Raw genomic sequence first — 19827 nt, 5'->3', positions numbered from 1 at the left:
GTTTCCAGCTGATAAGGAGAATGAGTGCGTTTCAAATGTGCGTCCAAAGGCTTTAAACATCTGCTTTGTCTGTAACGACAGTATCAAACTACAGAGCATTGTTTTTACTAAAATTCAACATTTTCCGATGAAAATTTGGCTACTTTTTTTTTCTTTACTGTAACACGCACCTCAATGCCATTTTTAGGATATTCTTGGTGATCACATTTTTTCATATTTATGCTTTTGGCACTGAGGGTATCTAATACGCATGTTGTCACTGTGTTTGTACTACCAGCTGTGAGGGCTCTGCTTTTGCTTTGAGCAGTCCGTTTTTATTTTGTCTCGTGAGTGTGTGTGTTTTTTTCAAACGAGATCCTCGTCAGTTTGATTTTGTTACCACAAACTTTGTGTGAAGTTCACAACAGAGGTAAAAGAGATTTAAACACCCCAGTTTAAGGAGGCAGGCAGGGGTTGGACCACCTGCACAGGGCTGGTGAAGCAGAGAGTGTCGGGGGGAGATGTGCAACAGAAGCAGAGGGAACATTTTACAAGATGATAAATGGCAGATTTAGATGATTAAGGATTTGTTGACAAGATTAAAAGACACGTTCGTCAGAGTTCAACAACATTACAGTTTGATTAAATAAAAAAGTTTTTAGACTACACAAGGTTCATTTTCTCCTCTGATAGTAATCATATTAAACATGTCAAGAAAGAAAGAGTATAAAGAAAATAGTAAATGTGTCTAATTAAACTCTTCCTGTGAGCCTTACATCATCCTTTAATATGTTTGGTGTTACAAACTTGAAGAAGCACAGAAAAGATCATCAGACATTAATCTAATCAGTTTGCAGCCTTCATTCGTATTGAAAAGTTGAAATCTTCCCTGCTAGACCCAAGTGCAAAACCTGCAGGGACACCGGCCCTCGTGGACTGAGATTGCCCACCCACCCCAACCGGTCGCAGCAGATGGCCGCCCCTTCTTGAGCCTGGTTCTGCCGGAGGTTTCTTCCTAAAGGAGTTTTCCTCCCCACTGTCGCCCAGTGCTTGCTCAAAGGGGATCATTGGATTGTTGGGGTTTTCTGGCTTTTACTGTAGTGTTTTTACCTTACAGTATAAAGCAGCTTGAGGAGACTGTTGTTTTGCCATGATGCAATATAGTATTAAATATGACTACATTTTAAAAACATCTATTATAGCATCAAAGTAAAACAAAAAAACTAAATGAAATGAATCAAAATGTCTAATCTGGCAAAACAAGAAAAGAAAAAAGGTTTCACCTTTAAATAAAAATCCAAATCACAAACACATTCTGATTTTTGTTGTGTGTGTTTTTTTGTGTGTGTTGTCACGTATAAAATCGTTGCACTCTGTCTCGGTGTCTGCCCGGCCGGCTCCGCAAGGCTACATATGTTTATTGTGTTGCTGCTTTCTTCCACTCGTCATTCTGCCTGGGCGGAGCTCAGGCCCACGCACCTGTCTGCAATTACGCTGCAACGTGTCCTGTCTGTATGGAGACTGAGAGCTGCCAGAGTAATAATGTAGATACAGGCCTCTTTCTCCTTCTGCTGCTGTTCATGCTTTTATTCCATTGATGTTGCTATCATTTGTAAATATATTTATTTGCTCTTATTTTATCAATTTACTGTCGTTCATGTATTTAATCTTCTTTGTATTTAAATATGCTTTTTTTTAAGTAATGCCGCGAGATGGACAGTTAAATAAAGGTTTCATTGAATTAAAAAAAAGATTTAAAGATGACTGGTGGCGGAAGCAGAGCACAGACTGTCTGTGAGAATCTATCGCCATCGTGTGGTGCAGAGATATATTGCCATTGAATTTAGACAACGAAAGCTTGGCTCACAGAGCAGCTGCAACACGAACAAAAAACATTAAATAGCAACATGATATATTATATTATATTATATTATATTTATAGCTGTCGAAATTAACGCGTTAATTGCGATAATTAAATTTTGGAATTAATTACGTTAGAATATTTAACTATTTAGCGCAACACGCAGATAAGTCAAACAGAGAAAAATAAGGCTGAGGTGTGCCAAATTACACAAGAAATTGACTGGAAAAAGAAATCAGCTGTAATATGTCTTATGGAGTAATGAATCCAAATTTGAAATATGCATGGAAGAGGTCCGAAGAGAGATACAACAGTGAATGTCTATAGCCGTCTTTAACACAGCGTGGATACTCTACCGTGCTTTGAGGCTGGATTTCAGCCAGTGTTGTTGGAGCTCTTATCCAAATTAATCAAATTATGAATGTAGAAAAGTTCCACCAGATTTTGATCGACCATGTAATACCACGTAGTGTCTGATTGGCTTCAACTTCATTTTTCAGTACGACAATGATCGCAAACATACTGCCAATGTAGTCAAAGTATGCCTGGATGAAACAACGCATCAGTCATGGATTGATCTCTCCAGGGTTCGAACCTCAAGATGATCGAAGCGGTGTGGGATCATCTTGACAGAAAACAAAACAAAAGGCAGCCAGCATCCAAAGAAGAGTCTCGGATGTCTTTCAAGAAGCCTGCAGAACTAAGAAATTACAAGAAAGCTTACCTATTAGAGTTTAAGCTGTGTTGAAGAATGAAAGGCAGCTTTAACTGGACAAAAGGGGAAAAAAAATCCCACATTGACAGCTAACTCAAGAGACAAAAAGCATTAGAACTCAAGTCATTACCTTACTTAAGGATAAATAAGTTAATTAATTACATTAATGCATAAGCAGAAAATAACCTACAGTAACTGCTTTGCGATATGGAAGTGCAAAAGACAACTGAAAGGGAGGATAGTTTCTATATATGTGGTTTCTATTAAGGGACAGAGGAACGATAAGAAATCAAGGACAAGGAGTGTGGTGTAGATAAGTGAGGAAATCCGATCATTACTACAAATTTAGTTGAAATTTAAATATTTTAACTATGGTGCCTCCTGTGAGGGCTGTCTGTTTTCCACATTCTGCAACGGTAAAATACGACTTAGAGGCGGATATTTGTTTTACTTTATGGGCAACAGTTGTTGACAAAACTTGACTCTGAGAAAAAAAAACTCTTTCCCACAGAGGGGAATAAACTTATTCGAATATGAGCTTTTTTCCCCGCTAAGACTTGTTTTATGGGGAGATGTACGAAATTATTTACCGGGTTACAAGCAACGATAATATCGGATGTTGACTCCTCAGCGTCATCATTTTCTATCTATTGAGAAATCCCATTGTAAAAGTAATGAAGAAAAAAACTATTCTGCCGTCTCACTCCTCCTTGACCCGCAGTGTGTGTGTGTGTGTGTGTGTGTGTGTGTGTGTGTGTGTGTGTGTGTGTGTGTGTGTGTGTGATCGGCGGCGTTGTTTGAACGGAATGCTGACATAATATTCACGGATTCTTCCTCGCGATTGGTAGAACTGTCACAGTAGGGGCTGAGTAGATATCGACTCCCCTCCCGTTTCTTCTCTCATTTTATCCTAGTCTAGCGAAGCATCTGTTTTTCGCATCTTTCTCTTGACAATACCAATAGTTAGAGAGGGTTGTTTTTTTTTTTTTTTTTTTTTGATTGCCTTCTTGCGAACGCCGTCTGTTTTCCACATTCTGCAACGGTAAAATATGACTTTGAGACGGGTATTTGTTTTACCAAATGGGCAACAGTTGTCTGACCTTGTTCTTACTGTTGACAAAACTCGCCTCATGGTTGACTCTGAGAAAAAAACTCTTTCCCACAGAGGGGAATAAACTTATTCGAATATGAGCTTTTTTCCACTAAGACTTGTTTTATGGGGAGATGTACGAAATTATTTACCGGGTTACAAGCAATGATAATATCGGATGTTGACTCCTCAGCGTCATCATTTTCTATCTATTGAGAAAACTTATTGTTAAAGTATTGAAGAAAAAAAACTCCTCCTTGGTCCCGCGGGGTGTGTGTGTGTGTGTGTGTGTGTGTGTGTGTGTGTGTGTGTGTGTGTGTGTGTGTGTGTGTGTGTGTGTGTGTGTGTGTGAAACAAGATCGCCTGTCGCTGGTTTGTTTTTCAGTCTCTCAAAAGGAAAAGTAGTATTCACTAAGGGACAGTTATCCGTTTTTACACATAGGCAGCCTGTAGGTTACAAGCGGATAGAAAGTTCTTCTTTTCATCACAAGCTATGGTGTATCTTAAAGGTTTTTTTACAGCGTCTGTATTATAGGAAAATAAAATTACTATTGAAATCTCTACAGGAAGTCACTCTTTATTTCCATTACAAACGCCGGTGCAGCTTAAGAAAGTAAAATTACATCCGCTCTGTCTCTCTATACATCACAGAATCAGCTGCTGCATCACCGCTGTGCTTAGGGAACATGACGCAACAGGTCTGAAAATGACTAGACACTTCCGGAGTATTTCCGGTAGGGTCATAAGGTCCGGATCGATGCCTTCCATAGTAAATATGCTGTATTTGAATATGTCATATTCAAAACCTTCTTCTTTGGGAGAGCAGATCTCATCGGACACAGGACCGCTGCGGGGCTGCAGAAGGAAATCCATCTTGTGTCTGTGCCTTAGAAATTGTGACGGACTCCTCTCTCTGCTTTTTTATTCCCCTCCAACAGATGGCGCGCTTCCGGAGGTTTCCCCCTCCCTCTAAAAACTTTTTTTCCCAACAACAGATGACGCGGTTCCGGAGGTTTTCCCTCTAAAAACTTTTTTTTTACCCCAACAACAGATGACGCGCTTCCGGGGGTTCGCCCCCCTTTCTCGGGGTGCAATTCGATACGGTTAGCAACAGATGGCGCGCTTCCGGGGTCCGCCCCCCTTTCTCAGGATACGATTCGTCACGCGGGGGGTTTCCCACCCCCCTTTCTCCGGATACGATTCGTCACGCGGGGGTTTCCCACGGAGGGGAGGGGCGGGGGGTCAAAAGGTCGTGATTAGGGCCATCAATCACTTCGGATCAAATTTTGTCATAAGCTGTATGGGATTAACTCTCTTATATATATATATATATATATATATACACATATATATATATATATATATATATATATATATATATATATATATAGTACAGTGAAAGAAAATCTAAATGCTCCAGTTCAACTACAGTGCGGCCCCTTCAATCACAAAAGCTCAAAAAAATAAACTGCATAAGGATTTATTTTACTGCTCTTTAAAATGAAATACGCCTACAAAGAGGCATACATAGAAACATTTGCTATTACTTTTTACTTTGACTAAAGAACAAAAAAGACACCGATCATATTTCTTTTTTTCTTATTTCATACACTTTAGAAACTGGACTGAAGGCATGACTTGGCATCCATGTTTATCTACCTCTACAGTGGTACAGATATTGATCCACTCACAACACAGAGTTGGATTGATGTCTTCTAGCAAGATTAAAATTCTACCCCAAAAAATAAATAAATAAATAAATAAATAAATACAAAACTAAACAAAAACAACAAGAAAATTAACCCAACCTTTTATTTAGCAGGAGGTGGTAGCTACATCAGTGAATAATGTAGCTACCACCTCCCACATTAATAAAGAAGATTTAATATAAATAATCTTAAAGTAAGCATCAACTTACACTCGGGTCACAAGTACAAACAGCCACTAATATTGAAATAAATGCCACGGTCTTTACTGTTTTTAATGTGGATGCTGCTGAATAAATTAGCTAGGGATAAAAAATTATAAGGGTAACAAAGTGCGTTGCTAAATCAGCAAAGCACATTTCGTATTTTGTATTTCGCAGTTGTATAGTTAAGTGGCAAACTGTTTTGTTCTTACCTTTTCCTTGATCTGCAGTTCCAGTTGCCAAAGTGTTTCTGGGTCTGATATCGCAAAGACTGCCCCACTCCAGTCGAACTCCGTGTAGCTACTTGACTCGTTGAAGATACCCGGGTGTTAGCTGGTCTAAAAAGTTCCCTCATCTCACTTTCCACCGTGCTGTGGGTAACACTGGGTGCAGTTGAGCCCGTCCGATCTCGATCAAGTGACGAGGACAACGATGTGACCGTTTCAGGAGATGATAAAATATTTCTTAACAACCCGACAGCTTGCTGAAGAACTCGAGTTTCTTCTCCCCCCTCCATGCTGTCAGACACTTGAAAGTGACCCGCGCGTGCTTCTCAGCCAATCACAGCGGTACAGACACCCAGCCTTCCGTTTCCATTAAACTCCTTCCGTTTCCACTATACTCTTTCATTCACATACATTATTCTCTTGCATACATATATTTTCTTCAGATATGTATGCATTCTCTTCTTACATACATATATTATTTGTAAGATTAAATGCATTTTGAATGCATGTAAATGAGAGCAAAATGTAGGAATGCATAAATGAAAATGCATGTATGTTAGAGTGCAAATGTGTAAATATGTAGATTAAAATACATGTATAAGAGAGCATAATATTGCAATGTGTGTGTTAAATATGTGTAAACATGAGAATAAAAATATCTAAATATAAAAATTAAAATAAAACAACATGAGAGTGAAAGTATATGTATGTGAAAGAAGAATATATGTGTGTGAGAATGAAAATATATGTATGTGAGAGTGAAAATATGTGTGTGAAAGAAGAATGTATGTATGTGAGAGTGAAAGAATAAATTTTGGCTTGTACGGCCCCTCATACAAACTTGTTAGAGCCGTTTATAAGAGTCTAAAGAAGACATATAAGTCTAAAATGATGGTACAGACTGCCATGGAATTCAGGCAGTTAAACTTTGAAGATAATATAGCAAGAACGGTGATATCTGAAGTGAACAAGATGAAGGAGAAGAGGATTAAGGTTTTTGTTGTTAAGGAGAATAACAACAATTCATCTGAACAATCCTCTTCAAAGACCACTAGGAACTTGTTAAGGGATTCTTTTATCAAGCACTCAGACGTAATGAAATAACACTCAGACACTTCAGCAGTTTAACGTGCACGGGTGAAACCTCAAAAGAGATTCACACACTTCCCTGTTGCAGTCTGCCTTTATTTATACAAAGCAGGAAGCATACAAAAAAGGAAATATCATGCTTATCTTGTCAAGCAAGCAGGTATGATTTCTCAAGAACTTTGTATCCTCCACAAGGTCGTTTCTTACTCTTGGGTGGCGGTTTCCTGCTGCTGACAGATAATGTGAAGGCAAACAGTTTCCGTTACAGAGTAGAGAGCCAGCAATTAAAATATGCAGCTGGTTGAGTACAGAAGAGAAATGTAAACACTCTTAGCTGATTATTATATGAATAATAAAACCTTTAAAAACAAAAATCCGCTGACAGAACTGTTGTTCTTTTGGGAAATTTTTGAAAACATTGTTTCCCTACAAAATCATAGTCGAAATCAGGCTATGATTTCGACTATGATATATACAATTCACAAGATTTCAACAATTTTAAAATCCTACAGTGTTGGTTCTGTCTCGCATCAGCCCCATCCAAACAGGTCGCGGCAGATGGCTGACCCTCTCTGAGCCTGGTTCTGCTGGAGGTTTCTTCCTGTTGAAAGGGAGTTTTTCCTCCCCACTGTTGCCAAGTGCTTGCTCGTGGGGGATTGTTTGGGTTGGAGCTTTAATTTTGTAAGGTTTTTACCTTACAATTTAAAACACCTCGATTCAGAACCTCTCACTGTTGTTGAAATTGTTTGGCCCTTTCTGTGAGGGCACTGCATGTTCTCAATCTCATTGGGAAATGCTACATTTTGCACATGAATGCAGATTTATTCTAAATTGCAAAATGCATTTGCTAAAAATAAACAAACTAAACTAATGCATGGCTATGGTGTATTTTTATGAATCTCATACTCAGGTAATAAATACTTTTGTCTTATTACTGAGCAATAATAAAGTTTAAAAAAAACCTCATGTCTTTTAATGAACCGCTTGTGTTTTAGTTTAGTTATAGTTATAGGTAGTGGCCGAAAGAGTTTTGGTCCCTCTTACTCCAATGTAAGCTTGTGGGAAAAGCCCAAGAAGTGTGTTCAAGCCTGTCTATTGAGCAGAGTTTAGATTATGAAACTCTTAAGAAAACTGTGCTGCAGGCGTATGAACTTGTCCCTGAAGCATATCGGCAGAAATTTAGGAATCTTAATAAAACTGCTAACCAGACTTTTGTTGAGTTTGCGCGAGAAAAGAATGTGTTGTTTGAGAAATGGTGTTGTTCATGTAAAGTTAAAACCGTGGAAGAGTTAAACCCTTATTTTGCTGGAGGAGTTTAAAAAGTGTTTGCCGGAACGCATCGTGACTTACTTAAACGAACAAAAGGTGTCGTCTCTCACTAACGCGGCACTCCTGGCTGACGAGTTTGTTTTAACGCACAAAAGTGTGTTCTGTGCACAGAATTCGTTTCAGGAAAATTTCTCTGAACGAAAAAAAGTCATCACGAGCAGTGCGTAAAAATGTATCAGCGTTCATTGCTAGATCAAACGGTCGAGAATGTTTTTATTGTCACGACTCAGGACATTTGATTGCTGCGTGTCCAGTATTAAAAAGAAAAGAAGCGAGGGGCACTAAATTCCCCGCAGGCGTGGGTTTGATTAAAACCGCTTGCTCGCCAAAGGTGCACGCGGAGGCTGAACAAAACCCGAAAACTGACATTGATCCGCAGTTGTGTCATGCGGCTTTGTTTCGTTGACGGGTGAAGAAAATGATAAAGTGCCAGTCACGATTCTTAGAGATACGGGTGCATACCACTCATTCTTACTAGAATCTGTGCTGCCTTTGTCTGAAAAACATCCTGTGATTCCGATATAGTAGTGTGGGGAATAAAAATGAGTGTCACCAAAGCCCCTCTGCATATGGGTGCATTCGCCGTTAGTGTCGGGCTACGTTAAAGTCGCCGTGCGCCAGCGATTACCAATCGAAGGAGTTTCCTTCATTCTTGGTAATGATCTAGCTGGTGGGCATGTTTTTCCCCCGCCAGAAGTTGTTGATGTTCCTGCCCTTGCTGCTGACTCAGGCTCCACTGCTTCAGAGGTGTTTCCTGCGTGCGCAATTACTCGTGCTCAGGCTCGTAAAATGGGTGAGATTGTGGATTTGTCGGGGTCGTTTATGGCTACGCTTGATGAAGACGACTCTTTCGTGTCACCCATTGATTCTGTAAAAAATCTCCACATGTGACGTCCCTGAAATGATTCCTGAGGACATTAATCAGAGCTTGAATATGACCAGAGCACAGCAGGGTGATCCTTCACTGGTGCCTTGTTTTTCCTCTGTTGTGGACAGAGAGGGATCTAAAGCTCCAGTGAAATATTTCATTTGTTCTAATTTGCTATGACCTCAGAGTAGGGCTGTGCGATGTGACCAAAATCACATATCCCAATATAAGCATCTATAGCCCCGATAACGATAGAAATCACAAAAATGTAACATTTTCTGTAAATTCTGTGAATCTCGGGCAGCTCGACTCAGCTGGGCATCGTGTACCTGGAGTTGAGTGTTTTAACCGATGCATGAAACGATACATAAGTTGTAACGGCCGCCGTTTTCTTCGTGAGTATTTATTCAACGGCGTGCTGCGGGGAAAGGCCTGTTCTAACGTTTGAGTCTAAGGTTTATTTTTAGCACCTGCCGGCTCTTTTTTGCTTCTCATCTATGGGCTCAAATTGTGGTCATAAATATTTTGTTAATTATTTGTGGGGCGGTCGTGGTTCAAGAGTTGGGAGTTCGCCTTGTAATCGGAAGGTTGCCGCTTCGAGTTTCACATGTACTTTTTTGGCTAAGTCCACACACAAATCTTTTTTACAAGTACGAAATATTTATGACCACAATTTGAGCCCATACTCATCCGTAAACACTCTTTCACGTCATTCAGTTTATTTTGAAAAGTCTCAACAGGATCTTGAGCTTTATTGTGAAAGGGAAATAAACAAGCGTACACGATGGTTTTACCGTCCTTGTTGCTAACGACAACACATAAAAACAGTCGCTACACCCTGCTGTGACATCACACTCCAGAGCTGACGTCGGTGTCACGTGATACATTTTCAGCTTTGATCTGGTCCTACCAGCTCATAAATAGGGGCGGAGGCAAGGCAAGTTTATTTGTATCGCACAATTCGACACCGATGGTTTGCTTTGCAGAGACATTAGAAACAAAAGTTATTACAGACACTAGCAACGGGATCAGAGAACAGCACAGAAAAAAACTCAAATGGATTCCTTTAAAGGAGACAGTCCACAGGAAACCAGGCCCATAGAAATATCTGAAGAGGAGATGCAGACACTTCTCTTCAAATCCGTCTTTATGACCCGTACACGGGCAGAGAGACGAGAAATGGATGAAAAAAACTTTATCGTTCAGTTTGTTGTAAAGCTTTCAAACACCATTACAACAAAAACTAAATTAGTCATAAAACCCATCGACATGTTTTCACTCATCAAAACAGTCACAGAAAAAACTGCAGGAAAATTACCTGCAGAACTGCCAACATCTATAAACAGGGTGGTTAAGTCTGTTTTCCGTGGACTGCACAAGATGTACGACTCCAAGGACTTGCTACGATTTTTCATTGTATTTCGTCAGTCAACATTTGAAGAAAATGTCTCAAGAATTTTAATATCAGAGATCAATAAGGTAAAGGAGAAATGGATAAAGGGTTCTGTTGTTTGGGAAAATCAGACCAGTCCTGCTGAAACGTCTGAAGAACAGATCCCCAGTCCAGGGCAAAGGACACAAGAAACTAAAGAAAGAAACTTTATAATTCAGTTTCTTGTTAGGCTGAACAACATGGTCGCCTTAAAGACAGGCACAGCAACAAAGCAGGTCAACATTTTTGCCATTTTACAAAACGTCATTGAAATGGCTGTGGGTAAACTACCCACACAACTTCCAAAATCTTTAGACAAACTTGTTAGAGCCGTTTATAAGAGTCTAAAGAAGACATATAAGTCTAAACTGATGGTACAGACTGCCATGGAATTCAGGCAGTTAAACTTTGAAGATAATGTAGCAAGAATGTTGATATCTGAAGTGAACAGGATGAAGGAGAAGAGGATTAAGGTTTTTGTTGTTAAGGAGAATAATAACAACAATTCATCTGAACAATCCTCTTCAAAGACCACTAGGAACTGTTGTTGTTTTGGGAAATTTTTGAAAACATTGTTTCCCTACAAAATCATAGTCGAAATCAGGCTATGATTTCGACTATGATATATACAATTCACAAGATTTCAACAATTTTAAAATCCTACAGTGTTGGTTCTGTCTCGCATCAGCCCCATCCAAACAGGTCGCGGCAGATGGCTGACCCTCTCTGAGCCTGGTTCTGCTGGAGGTTTCTTCCTGTTGAAAGGGAGTTTTTCCTCCCCACTGTTGCCAAGTGCTTGCTCGTGGGGGATTGTTTGGGTTGGAGCTTTAATTTTGTAAGGTTTTTACCTTACAATTTAAAACACCTCGATTCAGAACCTCTCACTGTTGTTGAAATTGTTTGGCCCTTTCTGTGAGGGCACTGCATGTTCTCAATCTCATTGGGAAATGCTACATTTTGCACATGAATGCAGATTTATTCTAAATTGCAAAATGCATTTGCTAAAAATAAACAAACTAAACTAATGCATGGCTATGGTGTATTTTTATGAATCTCGTACTCAGGTAATAAATACTTTTGTCTTATTACTGAGCAATAATAAAGTTTAAAAAAAACCCTCATGTCTTTTAATGAACCGCTTGTGTTTTAGTTTAGTTATAGTTATAGGTAGTGGCCGAAAGAGTTTTGGTCCCTCTTACTCCAATGTAAGCTTGTGGAAAAAGCCCAAGAAGTGTGTTCAAGCCTGTCTATTGAGCAGAGTTTAGATTATGAAACTCTTAAGAAAACTGTGCTGCAGGCGTATGAACTTGTCCCTGAAGCATATCGGCAGAAATTTAGGAATCTTAATAAAACTGCTAACCAGACTTTTGTTGAGTTTGCGCGAGAAAAGAATGTGTTGTTTGAGAAATGGTGTTGTTCATGTAAAGTTAAAACCGTGGAAGAGTTAAACCCGTATTTTGCTGGAGGAGTTTAAAAAGTGTTTGCCAGAACGCATCGTGACTTATTTAAACGAACAAAAGGTGTCGTCTCTCACTAACGCGGCACTCCTGGCTGACGACTTTGTTTTAACGCACAAAAGTGTGTTCTGTGCACAGAATTCGTTTCAGGAAAATTTCTCTGAACGAAAAAAGTCACCACGAGCAGTGCATAAAAATGTATCAGCGTTCATTGCTAGATCAAACGGTCGAGAATGTTTTTATTGTCACGACTCAGGACATTTGATTGCTGCGTGTCCAGTATTAAAAAGAAAAGAAGCGAGGGGCACTAAATTCCCCGCAGGCGTGGGTTTGATTAAAACCGCTTGCTCGCCAAAGGTGCACGCGGAGGCTGAACAAAAGCCGAAAACTGACATTGATCCGCAGTTGTGTCATGCGGCTTTGTTTCGTTGACGGGTGAAGAAAATGATAAAGTGCCAGTCACGATTCTTAGAGATACGGGTGCGTACCACTCATTCTTACTAGAATCTGTGCTGCCTTTGTCGGAAAAAACATCCTGTGGTTCCGACATAGTAGTGTGGGGAATAAAAATGAGTGTCACCAAAGCCCCTCTGCATATGGGTGCATTCGCCGTTAGTGTCGGGCTACGTTAAAGTCGCCGTGCGCCAGCGATTACCAATCGAAGGAGTTTCCTTCATTCTTGGTAATGATCTAGCTGGTGGGCATGTTTTTCCCCCGCCAGAAGTTGTTGATGTTCCTGCCCTTGCTGCTGACTCAGGCTCCACTGCTTCAGAGGTGTTTCCTGCGTGCGCAATTACTCGTGCTCAGGCTCATAAAATGGGTGAGATTGTGGATTTGTCGGGGTCGTTTATGGCTACGCTTGATGAAGACGACTCTTTCGTGTCACCCATTGATTCTGTAAAAAATCTCCACATGTGACGTCCCTGAAATGATTCCTGAGGACATTAATCAGAGCTTGAATATGACCAGAGCACAGCAGGGTGATCCTTCACTGGTGCCTTGTTTTTCCTCTGTTGTGGACAGAGAGGGATCTAAAGCTCCAGTGAAATATTTCATTTGTTCTAATTTGCTATGACCTCAGAGTAGGGCTGTGCGATGTGACCAAAATCACATATCCCAATATAAGCATCTATAGCCCCGATAACGATAGAAATCACAAAAATGTAACATTTTCTGTAAATTCTGTGAATCTCGGGCAGCTCGACTCAGCTGGGCATCGTGTACCTGGAGTTGAGTGTTTTAACCGATGCATGAAACGATACATAAGTTGTAACGGCCGCCGTTTTCTTCGTGAGTATTTATTCAACGGCGTGCTGCGGGGAAAGGCCTGTTCTAACGTTTGAGTCTAAGGTTTATTTTTAGCACCTGCCGGCTCTTTTTTGCTTCTCATCTATGGGCTCAAATTGTGGTCATAAATATTTTGTTAATTATTTGTGGGGCAGTCGTGGTTCAAGAATTGGGAGTTCGCCTTGTAATCGGAAGGTTGCCGCTTCGAGTTTCACATGTACTTTTTGGCTAAGTCCACACACAAATCTTTTTTACACATACAAATCTTTTTTACAAGTACAACATATTTATGACCACAATTTGAGCCCATACTCATCCGTAAACACTCTTTCACGTCATTCAGTTTATTTTGAAAAGTCTCAACAGGATCTTGAGCTTTATTGTGAAAGGGAAATAAACAAGCGTACACGATGGTTTTACCGTCCTTGTTGCTAACGACAACACATAAAAACAGTCGCTACACCCTGCTGTGACATCACACTCCAGAGCTGACGTCGGTGTCACGTGATACATTTTCAGCTTTGATCTGGTCCTACCAGCTCATAAATAGGGGCGGAGGCAAGGCAAGTTTATTTGTATCGCACAATTCGACACCGATGGTTTGCTTTGCAGAGACATTAGAAACAAAAGTTATTACAGACACTAGCAACGGGATCAGAGAACAGCACAGAAAAAAACTCAAATGGATTCCTTTAAAGGAGACTGTCCACAGGAAACCAGGCCCATAGAAATATCTGAAGAGGAGATGCAGACACTTCTCTTCAAATCCGTCTTTATGACCCGTACACGGGCAGAGAGACGAGAAATGGATGAAAAAAACTTTATCGTTCAGTTTGTTGTAAAGCTTTCAAACACCATTACAACAAAAACTAAATTAGTCATAAAACCCATCGACATGTTTTCACTCATCAAAACAGTCACAGAAAAAACTGCAGGAAAATTACCTGCAGAACTGCCAACATCTATAAACAGGGTGGTTAAGTCTGTTTTCCGTGGACTGCACAAGATGTACGACTCCAAGGACTTGCTACAATTTTTCATTGTATTTCGTCAGTCAACATTTGAAGAAAATGTCTCAAGAATTTTAATATCAGAGATCAATAAGGTAAAGGAGAAAAGGATAAAGGGTTCTGTTGTTTGGGAAAATCAGACCAGTCCTGCTGAAACGTCTGAAGAACAGATCCCCAGTCCAGGGCAAAGGACACAAGAAACTAAAGAAAGAAACTTTATAATTCAGTTTCTTGTTAGGCTGAACAACATGGTCGCCTTAAAGACAGGCACAGCAACAAAGCAGGTCAACATTTTTGCCATTTTAGAAAATGTCATTGAAATGGCTGTGGGTAAACTACCCACACAACTTCCAAAATCTTTAGACAAACTTGTTAGAGCCGTTTATAAGAGTCTAAAGAAGACATATAAGTCTAAACTGATGGTACAGACTGCCATGGAATTCAGGCAGTTAAACTTTGAAGATAATGTAGCAAGAATGTTGATATCTGAAGTGAACAGGATGAAGGAGAAGAGGATTAAGGTTTTTGTTGTTAAGGAGAATAATAACAACAATTCATCTGAACAATCCTCTTCAAACACCACTAGGAACTGTTGTTCTTTTGGGAAATTTTTGAAAACATTGTTTCCCTACAAAATCATAGTCGAAATCAGGCTATGATTTCGACTATGATATATACAATTCACAAGATTTCAACAATTTTAAAATCCTACAGTGTTGGTTCTGTCTCGCATCAGCCCCATCCAAACAGGTCGCGGCAGATGGCTGACCCTCTCTGAGCCTGGTTCTGCTGGAGGTTTCTTCCTGTTGAAAGGGAGTTTTTCCTCCCCACTGTTGCCAAGTGCTTGCTCGTGGGGGATTGTTTGGGTTGGAGCTTTAATTTTGTAAGGTTTTTACCTTACAATTTAAAACACCTCGATTCAGAACCTCTCACTGTTGTTGAAATTGTTTGGCCCTTTCTGTGAGGGCACTGCATGTTCTCAATCTCATTGGGAAATGCTACATTTTGCACATGAATGCAGATTTATTCTAAATTGCAAAATGCATTTGCTAAAAATAAACAAACTAAACTAATGCATGGCTATGGTGTATTTTTATGAATCTCGTACTCAGGTAATAAATACTTTTGTCTTATTACTGAGCAATAATAAAGTTTAAAAAAAACCCTCATGTCTTTTAATGAACCGCTTGTGTTTTAGTTTAGTTATAGTTATAGGTAGTGGCCGAAAGAGTTTTGGTCCCTCTTACTCCAATGTAAGCTTGTGGAAAAAGCCCAAGAAGTGTGTTCAAGCCTGTCTATTGAGCAGAGTTTAGATTATGAAACTCTTAAGAAAACTGTGCTGCAGGCGTATGAACTTGTCCCTGAAGCATATCGGCAGAAATTTAGGAATCTTAATAAAACTGCTAACCAGACTTTTGTTGAGTTTGCGCAAGAAAAGAATGTGTTGTTTGAGAAATGGTGTTGTTCATGTAAAGTTAAAACCGTGGAAGAGTTAAACCCTTATTTTGCTGGAGGAGTTTAAAAAGTGTTTGCCGGAACGCATCGTGACTTATTTAAACGAACAAAAGGTGTCGTCTCTCACTAACGCGGCACTCCTGGCTGACGAGTTTGTTTTAACGCACAAAAGTGTGTTCTGTGCACAGAATTCGTTTCAGGAAAATTTCTCTGAACGAAAAAAGTCACCACGAGCAGTGCGTAAAAATGTATCAGCGTTCATTGCTAGATCAAACGGTCGAGAATGTTTTTATTGTCACGACTCAGGACATTTGATTGCTGCGTGTCCAGTATTAAAAAGAAAAGAAGCGAGGGGCACTAAATTCCCCGCAGGCGTGGGTTTGATTAAAACCGCTTGCTCACCAAAGGTGCACGCGGAGGCTGAACAAAACCCGAAAACTGACATTGATCCGCAGTTGTGTCATGCGGCTTTGTTTCGTTGACGGGTGAAGAAAATGATAAAGTGCCAGTCACGGTTCTTAGAGATACGGGTGCGTACCACTCATTCTTACTAGAATCTGTGCTGCCTTTGTCTGAAAAAACATCCTGTGGTTCCGACATAGTAGTGTGGGGAATAAAAATGAGTGTCACCAAAGCCCCTCTGCATATGGGTGCATTCGCCGTTAGTGTCGGGCTACGTTAAAGTCGCCGTGCGCCAGCGATTACCAATCGAAGGAGTTTCCTTCATTCTTGGTAATGATCTAGCTGGTGGGCATGTATTTCCCCCGCCAGAAGTTGTTGATGTTCCTGCCCTTGCTGCTGACTCAGGCTCCACTGCTTCAGAGGTGTTTCCTGCGTGCGCAATTACTCGTGCTCAGGCTCGTAAAATGGGTGAGATTGTGGATTTGTCGGGGTCGTTTATGGCTATGCTTGATGAAGACGACTCTTTCGTGTCACCCATTGATTCTGTAAAAAATCTCCACATGTGACGTCCCTGAAATGATTCCTGAGGACATTAATCAGAGCTTGAATATGACCAGAGCACAGCAGGGTGATCCTTCACTGGTGCCTTGTTTTTCCTCTGTTGTGGACAGAGAGGGATCTAAAGCTCCAGTGAAATATTTCATTTGTTCTAATTTGCTATGACCTCAGAGTAGGGCTGTGCGATGTGACCAAAATCACATATCCCAATATAAGCATCTATAGCCCCGATAACGATAGAAATCACAAAAATGTAACATTTTCTGTAAATTCTGTGAATCTCGGGCAGCTCGACTCAGCTGGGCATCGTGTACCTGGAGTTGAGTGTTTTAACCGATGCATGAAACGATACATAAGTTGTAACGGCCGCCGTTTTCTTCGTGAGTATTTATTCAACGGCGTGCTGCGGGGAAAGGCCTGTTCTAACGTTTGAGTCTAAGGTTTATTTTTAGCACCTGCCGGCTCTTTTTTGCTTCTCATCTATGGGCTCAAATTGTGGTCATAAATATTTTGTTAATTATTTGTGGGGCAGTCGTGGTTCAAGAGTTGGGAGTTCGCCTTGTAATCGGAAGGTTGCCGCTTCGAGTTTCACATGTACTTTTTGGCTAAGTCCACACACAAATCTTTTTTACACATACAAATCTTTTTTACAAGTACAACATATTTATGACCACAATTTGAGCCCATACTCATCCGTAAACACTCTTTCACGTCATTCAGTTTATTTTGAAAAGTCTCAACAGGATCTTGAGCTTTATTGTGAAAGGGAAATAAACAAGCGTACACGATGGTTTTACCGTCCTTGTTGCTAACGACAACACATAAAAACAGTCGCTACACCCTGCTGTGACATCACACTCCAGAGCTGACGTCGGTGTCACGTGATACATTTTCAGCTTTGATCTGGTCCTACCAGCTCATAAATAGGGGCGGAGGCAAGGCAAGTTTATTTGTATCGCACAATTCGACACCGATGGTTTGCTTTGCAGAGACATTAGAAACAAAAGTTATTACAGACACTAGCAACGGGATCAGAGAACAGCACAGAAAAAAACTCAAATGGATTCCTTTAAAGGAGACAGTCCACAGGAAACCAGGCCCATAGAAATATCTGAAGAGGAGATGCAGACACTTCTCTTCAAATCCGTCTTTATGACCCGTACACGGGCAGAGAGACGAGAAATGGATGAAAAAAACTTTATCGTTCAGTTTGTTGTAAAGCTTTCAAACACCATTACAACAAAAACTAAATTAGTCATAAAACCCATCGACATGTTTTCACTCATCAAAACAGTCACAGAAAAAACTGCAGGAAAATTACCTGCAGAACTGCCAACATCTATAAACAGGGTGGTTAAGTCTGTTTTCCGTGGACTGCACAAGATGTACGACTCCAAGGACTTGCTACAATTTTTCATTGTATTTCGTCAGTCAACATTTGAAGAAAATGTCTCAAGAATTTTAATATCAGAGATCAATAAGGTAAAGGAGAAATGGATAAAGGGTTCTGTTGTTTGGGAAAATCAGACCAGTCCTGCTGAAACGTCTGAAGAACAGATCCCCAGTCCAGGGCAAAGGACACAAGAAACTAAAGAAAGAAACTTTATAATTCAGTTTCTTGTTAGGCTGAACAACATGGTCGCCTTAAAGACAGGCACAGCAACAAAGCAGGTCAACATTTTTGCCATTTTAGAAAACGTCATTGAAATGGCTGTGGGTAAACTACCCACACAACTTCCAAAATCTTTAGACAAACTTGTTAGAGCCGTTTATAAGAGTCTAAAGAAGACATATAAGTCTAAACTGATGGTACAGACTGCCATGGAATTCAGGCAGTTAAACTTTGAAGATAATGTAGCAAGAATGTTGATATCTGAAGTGAACAGGATGAAGGAGAAGAGGATTAAGGTTTTTGTTGTTAAGGAGAATAATAACAACAATTCATCTGAACAATCCTCTTCAAACACCACTAGGAACTGTTGTTGTTTTGGGAAATTTTTGAAAACATTGTTTCCCTACAAAATCATAGTCGAAATCAGGCTATGATTTCGACTATGATATATACAATTCACAAGATTTCAACAATTTTAAAATCCTACAGTGTTGGTTCTGTCTCGCATCAGCCCCATCCAAACAGGTCGCGGCAGATGGCTGACCCTCTCTGAGCCTGGTTCTGCTGGAGGTTTCTTCCTGTTGAAAGGGAGTTTTTCCTCCCCACTGTTGCCAAGTGCTTGCTCGTGGGGGATTGTTTGGGTTGGAGCTTTAATTTTGTAAGGTTTTTACCTTACAATTTAAAACACCTCGATTCAGAACCTCTCACTGTTGTTGAAATTGTTTGGCCCTTTCTGTGAGGGCACTGCATGTTCTCAATCTCATTGGGAAATGCTACATTTTGCACATGAATGCAGATTTATTCTAAATTGCAAAATGCATTTGCTAAAAATAAACAAACTAAACTAATGCATGGCTATGGTGTATTTTTATGAATCTCGTACTCAGGTAATAAATACTTTTGTCTTATTACTGAGCAATAATAAAGTTAAAAAAAAACCCTCATGTCTTTTAATGAGCCGCTTGTGTTTTAGTTTAGTTATAGTTATAGGTAGTGGCCGAAAGAGTTTTGGTCCCTCTTACTCCAATGTAAGCTTGTGGAAAAAGCCCAAGAAGTGTGTTCAAGCCTGTCTATTGAGCAGAGTTTAGATTATGAAACTCTTAAGAAAACTGTGCTGCAGGCGTATGAACTTGTCCCTGAAGCATATCGGCAGAAATTTAGGAATCTTAATAAAACTGCTAACCAGACTTTTGTTGAGTTTGCGCGAGAAAAGAATGTGTTGTTTGAGAAATGGTGTTGTTCATGTAAAGTTAAAACCGTGGAAGAGTTAAACCCTTATTTTGCTGGAGGAGTTTAAAAAGTGTTTGCCGGAACGCATCGTGACTTATTTAAACGAACAAAAGGTGTCGTCTCTCACTAACGCGGCACTCCTGGCTGACGAGTTTGTTTTAACGCACAAAAGTGTGTTCTGTGCACAGAATTCGTTTCAGGAAAATTTCTCTGAACGAAAAAAGTCACCACGAGCAGTGCGTAAAAATGTATCAGCGTTCATTGCTAGATCAAACGGTCGAGAATGTTTTTATTGTCACGACTCAGGACATTTGATT

At 40.1% G+C, this 19827-nt stretch overlaps 1 protein-coding gene across 1 annotated transcript in view; it reads right to left on the bottom strand.

Moving 5' to 3' along the window:
- The window catches only part of LOC113015838 (uncharacterized), a 67379-nt gene extending 60960 nt beyond the window's left edge, over window positions 1–6419 (bottom strand). Inside the window, exon 1 of the mRNA XM_026158191.1 lies at window positions 5767–6419. Within this exon, the coding sequence (XP_026013976.1) occupies window positions 5767–6071 (305 nt within the window). The 5' untranslated portion in view covers window positions 6072–6419. The remainder of the gene's footprint in view (window positions 1–5766) is intronic.
- Window positions 6420–19827: the final 13408 nt, after the last annotated feature.

Source organism: Astatotilapia calliptera, chromosome 23, assembly GCF_900246225.1.
Source record: "Astatotilapia calliptera chromosome 23, fAstCal1.2, whole genome shotgun sequence".
Classification (NCBI taxonomy): Eukaryota; Metazoa; Chordata; class Actinopteri; order Cichliformes; family Cichlidae; genus Astatotilapia; species Astatotilapia calliptera.
Note: the sequence above shows the minus strand (reverse complement) of the source record. Positions and strands in the feature narration are given on the sequence as shown.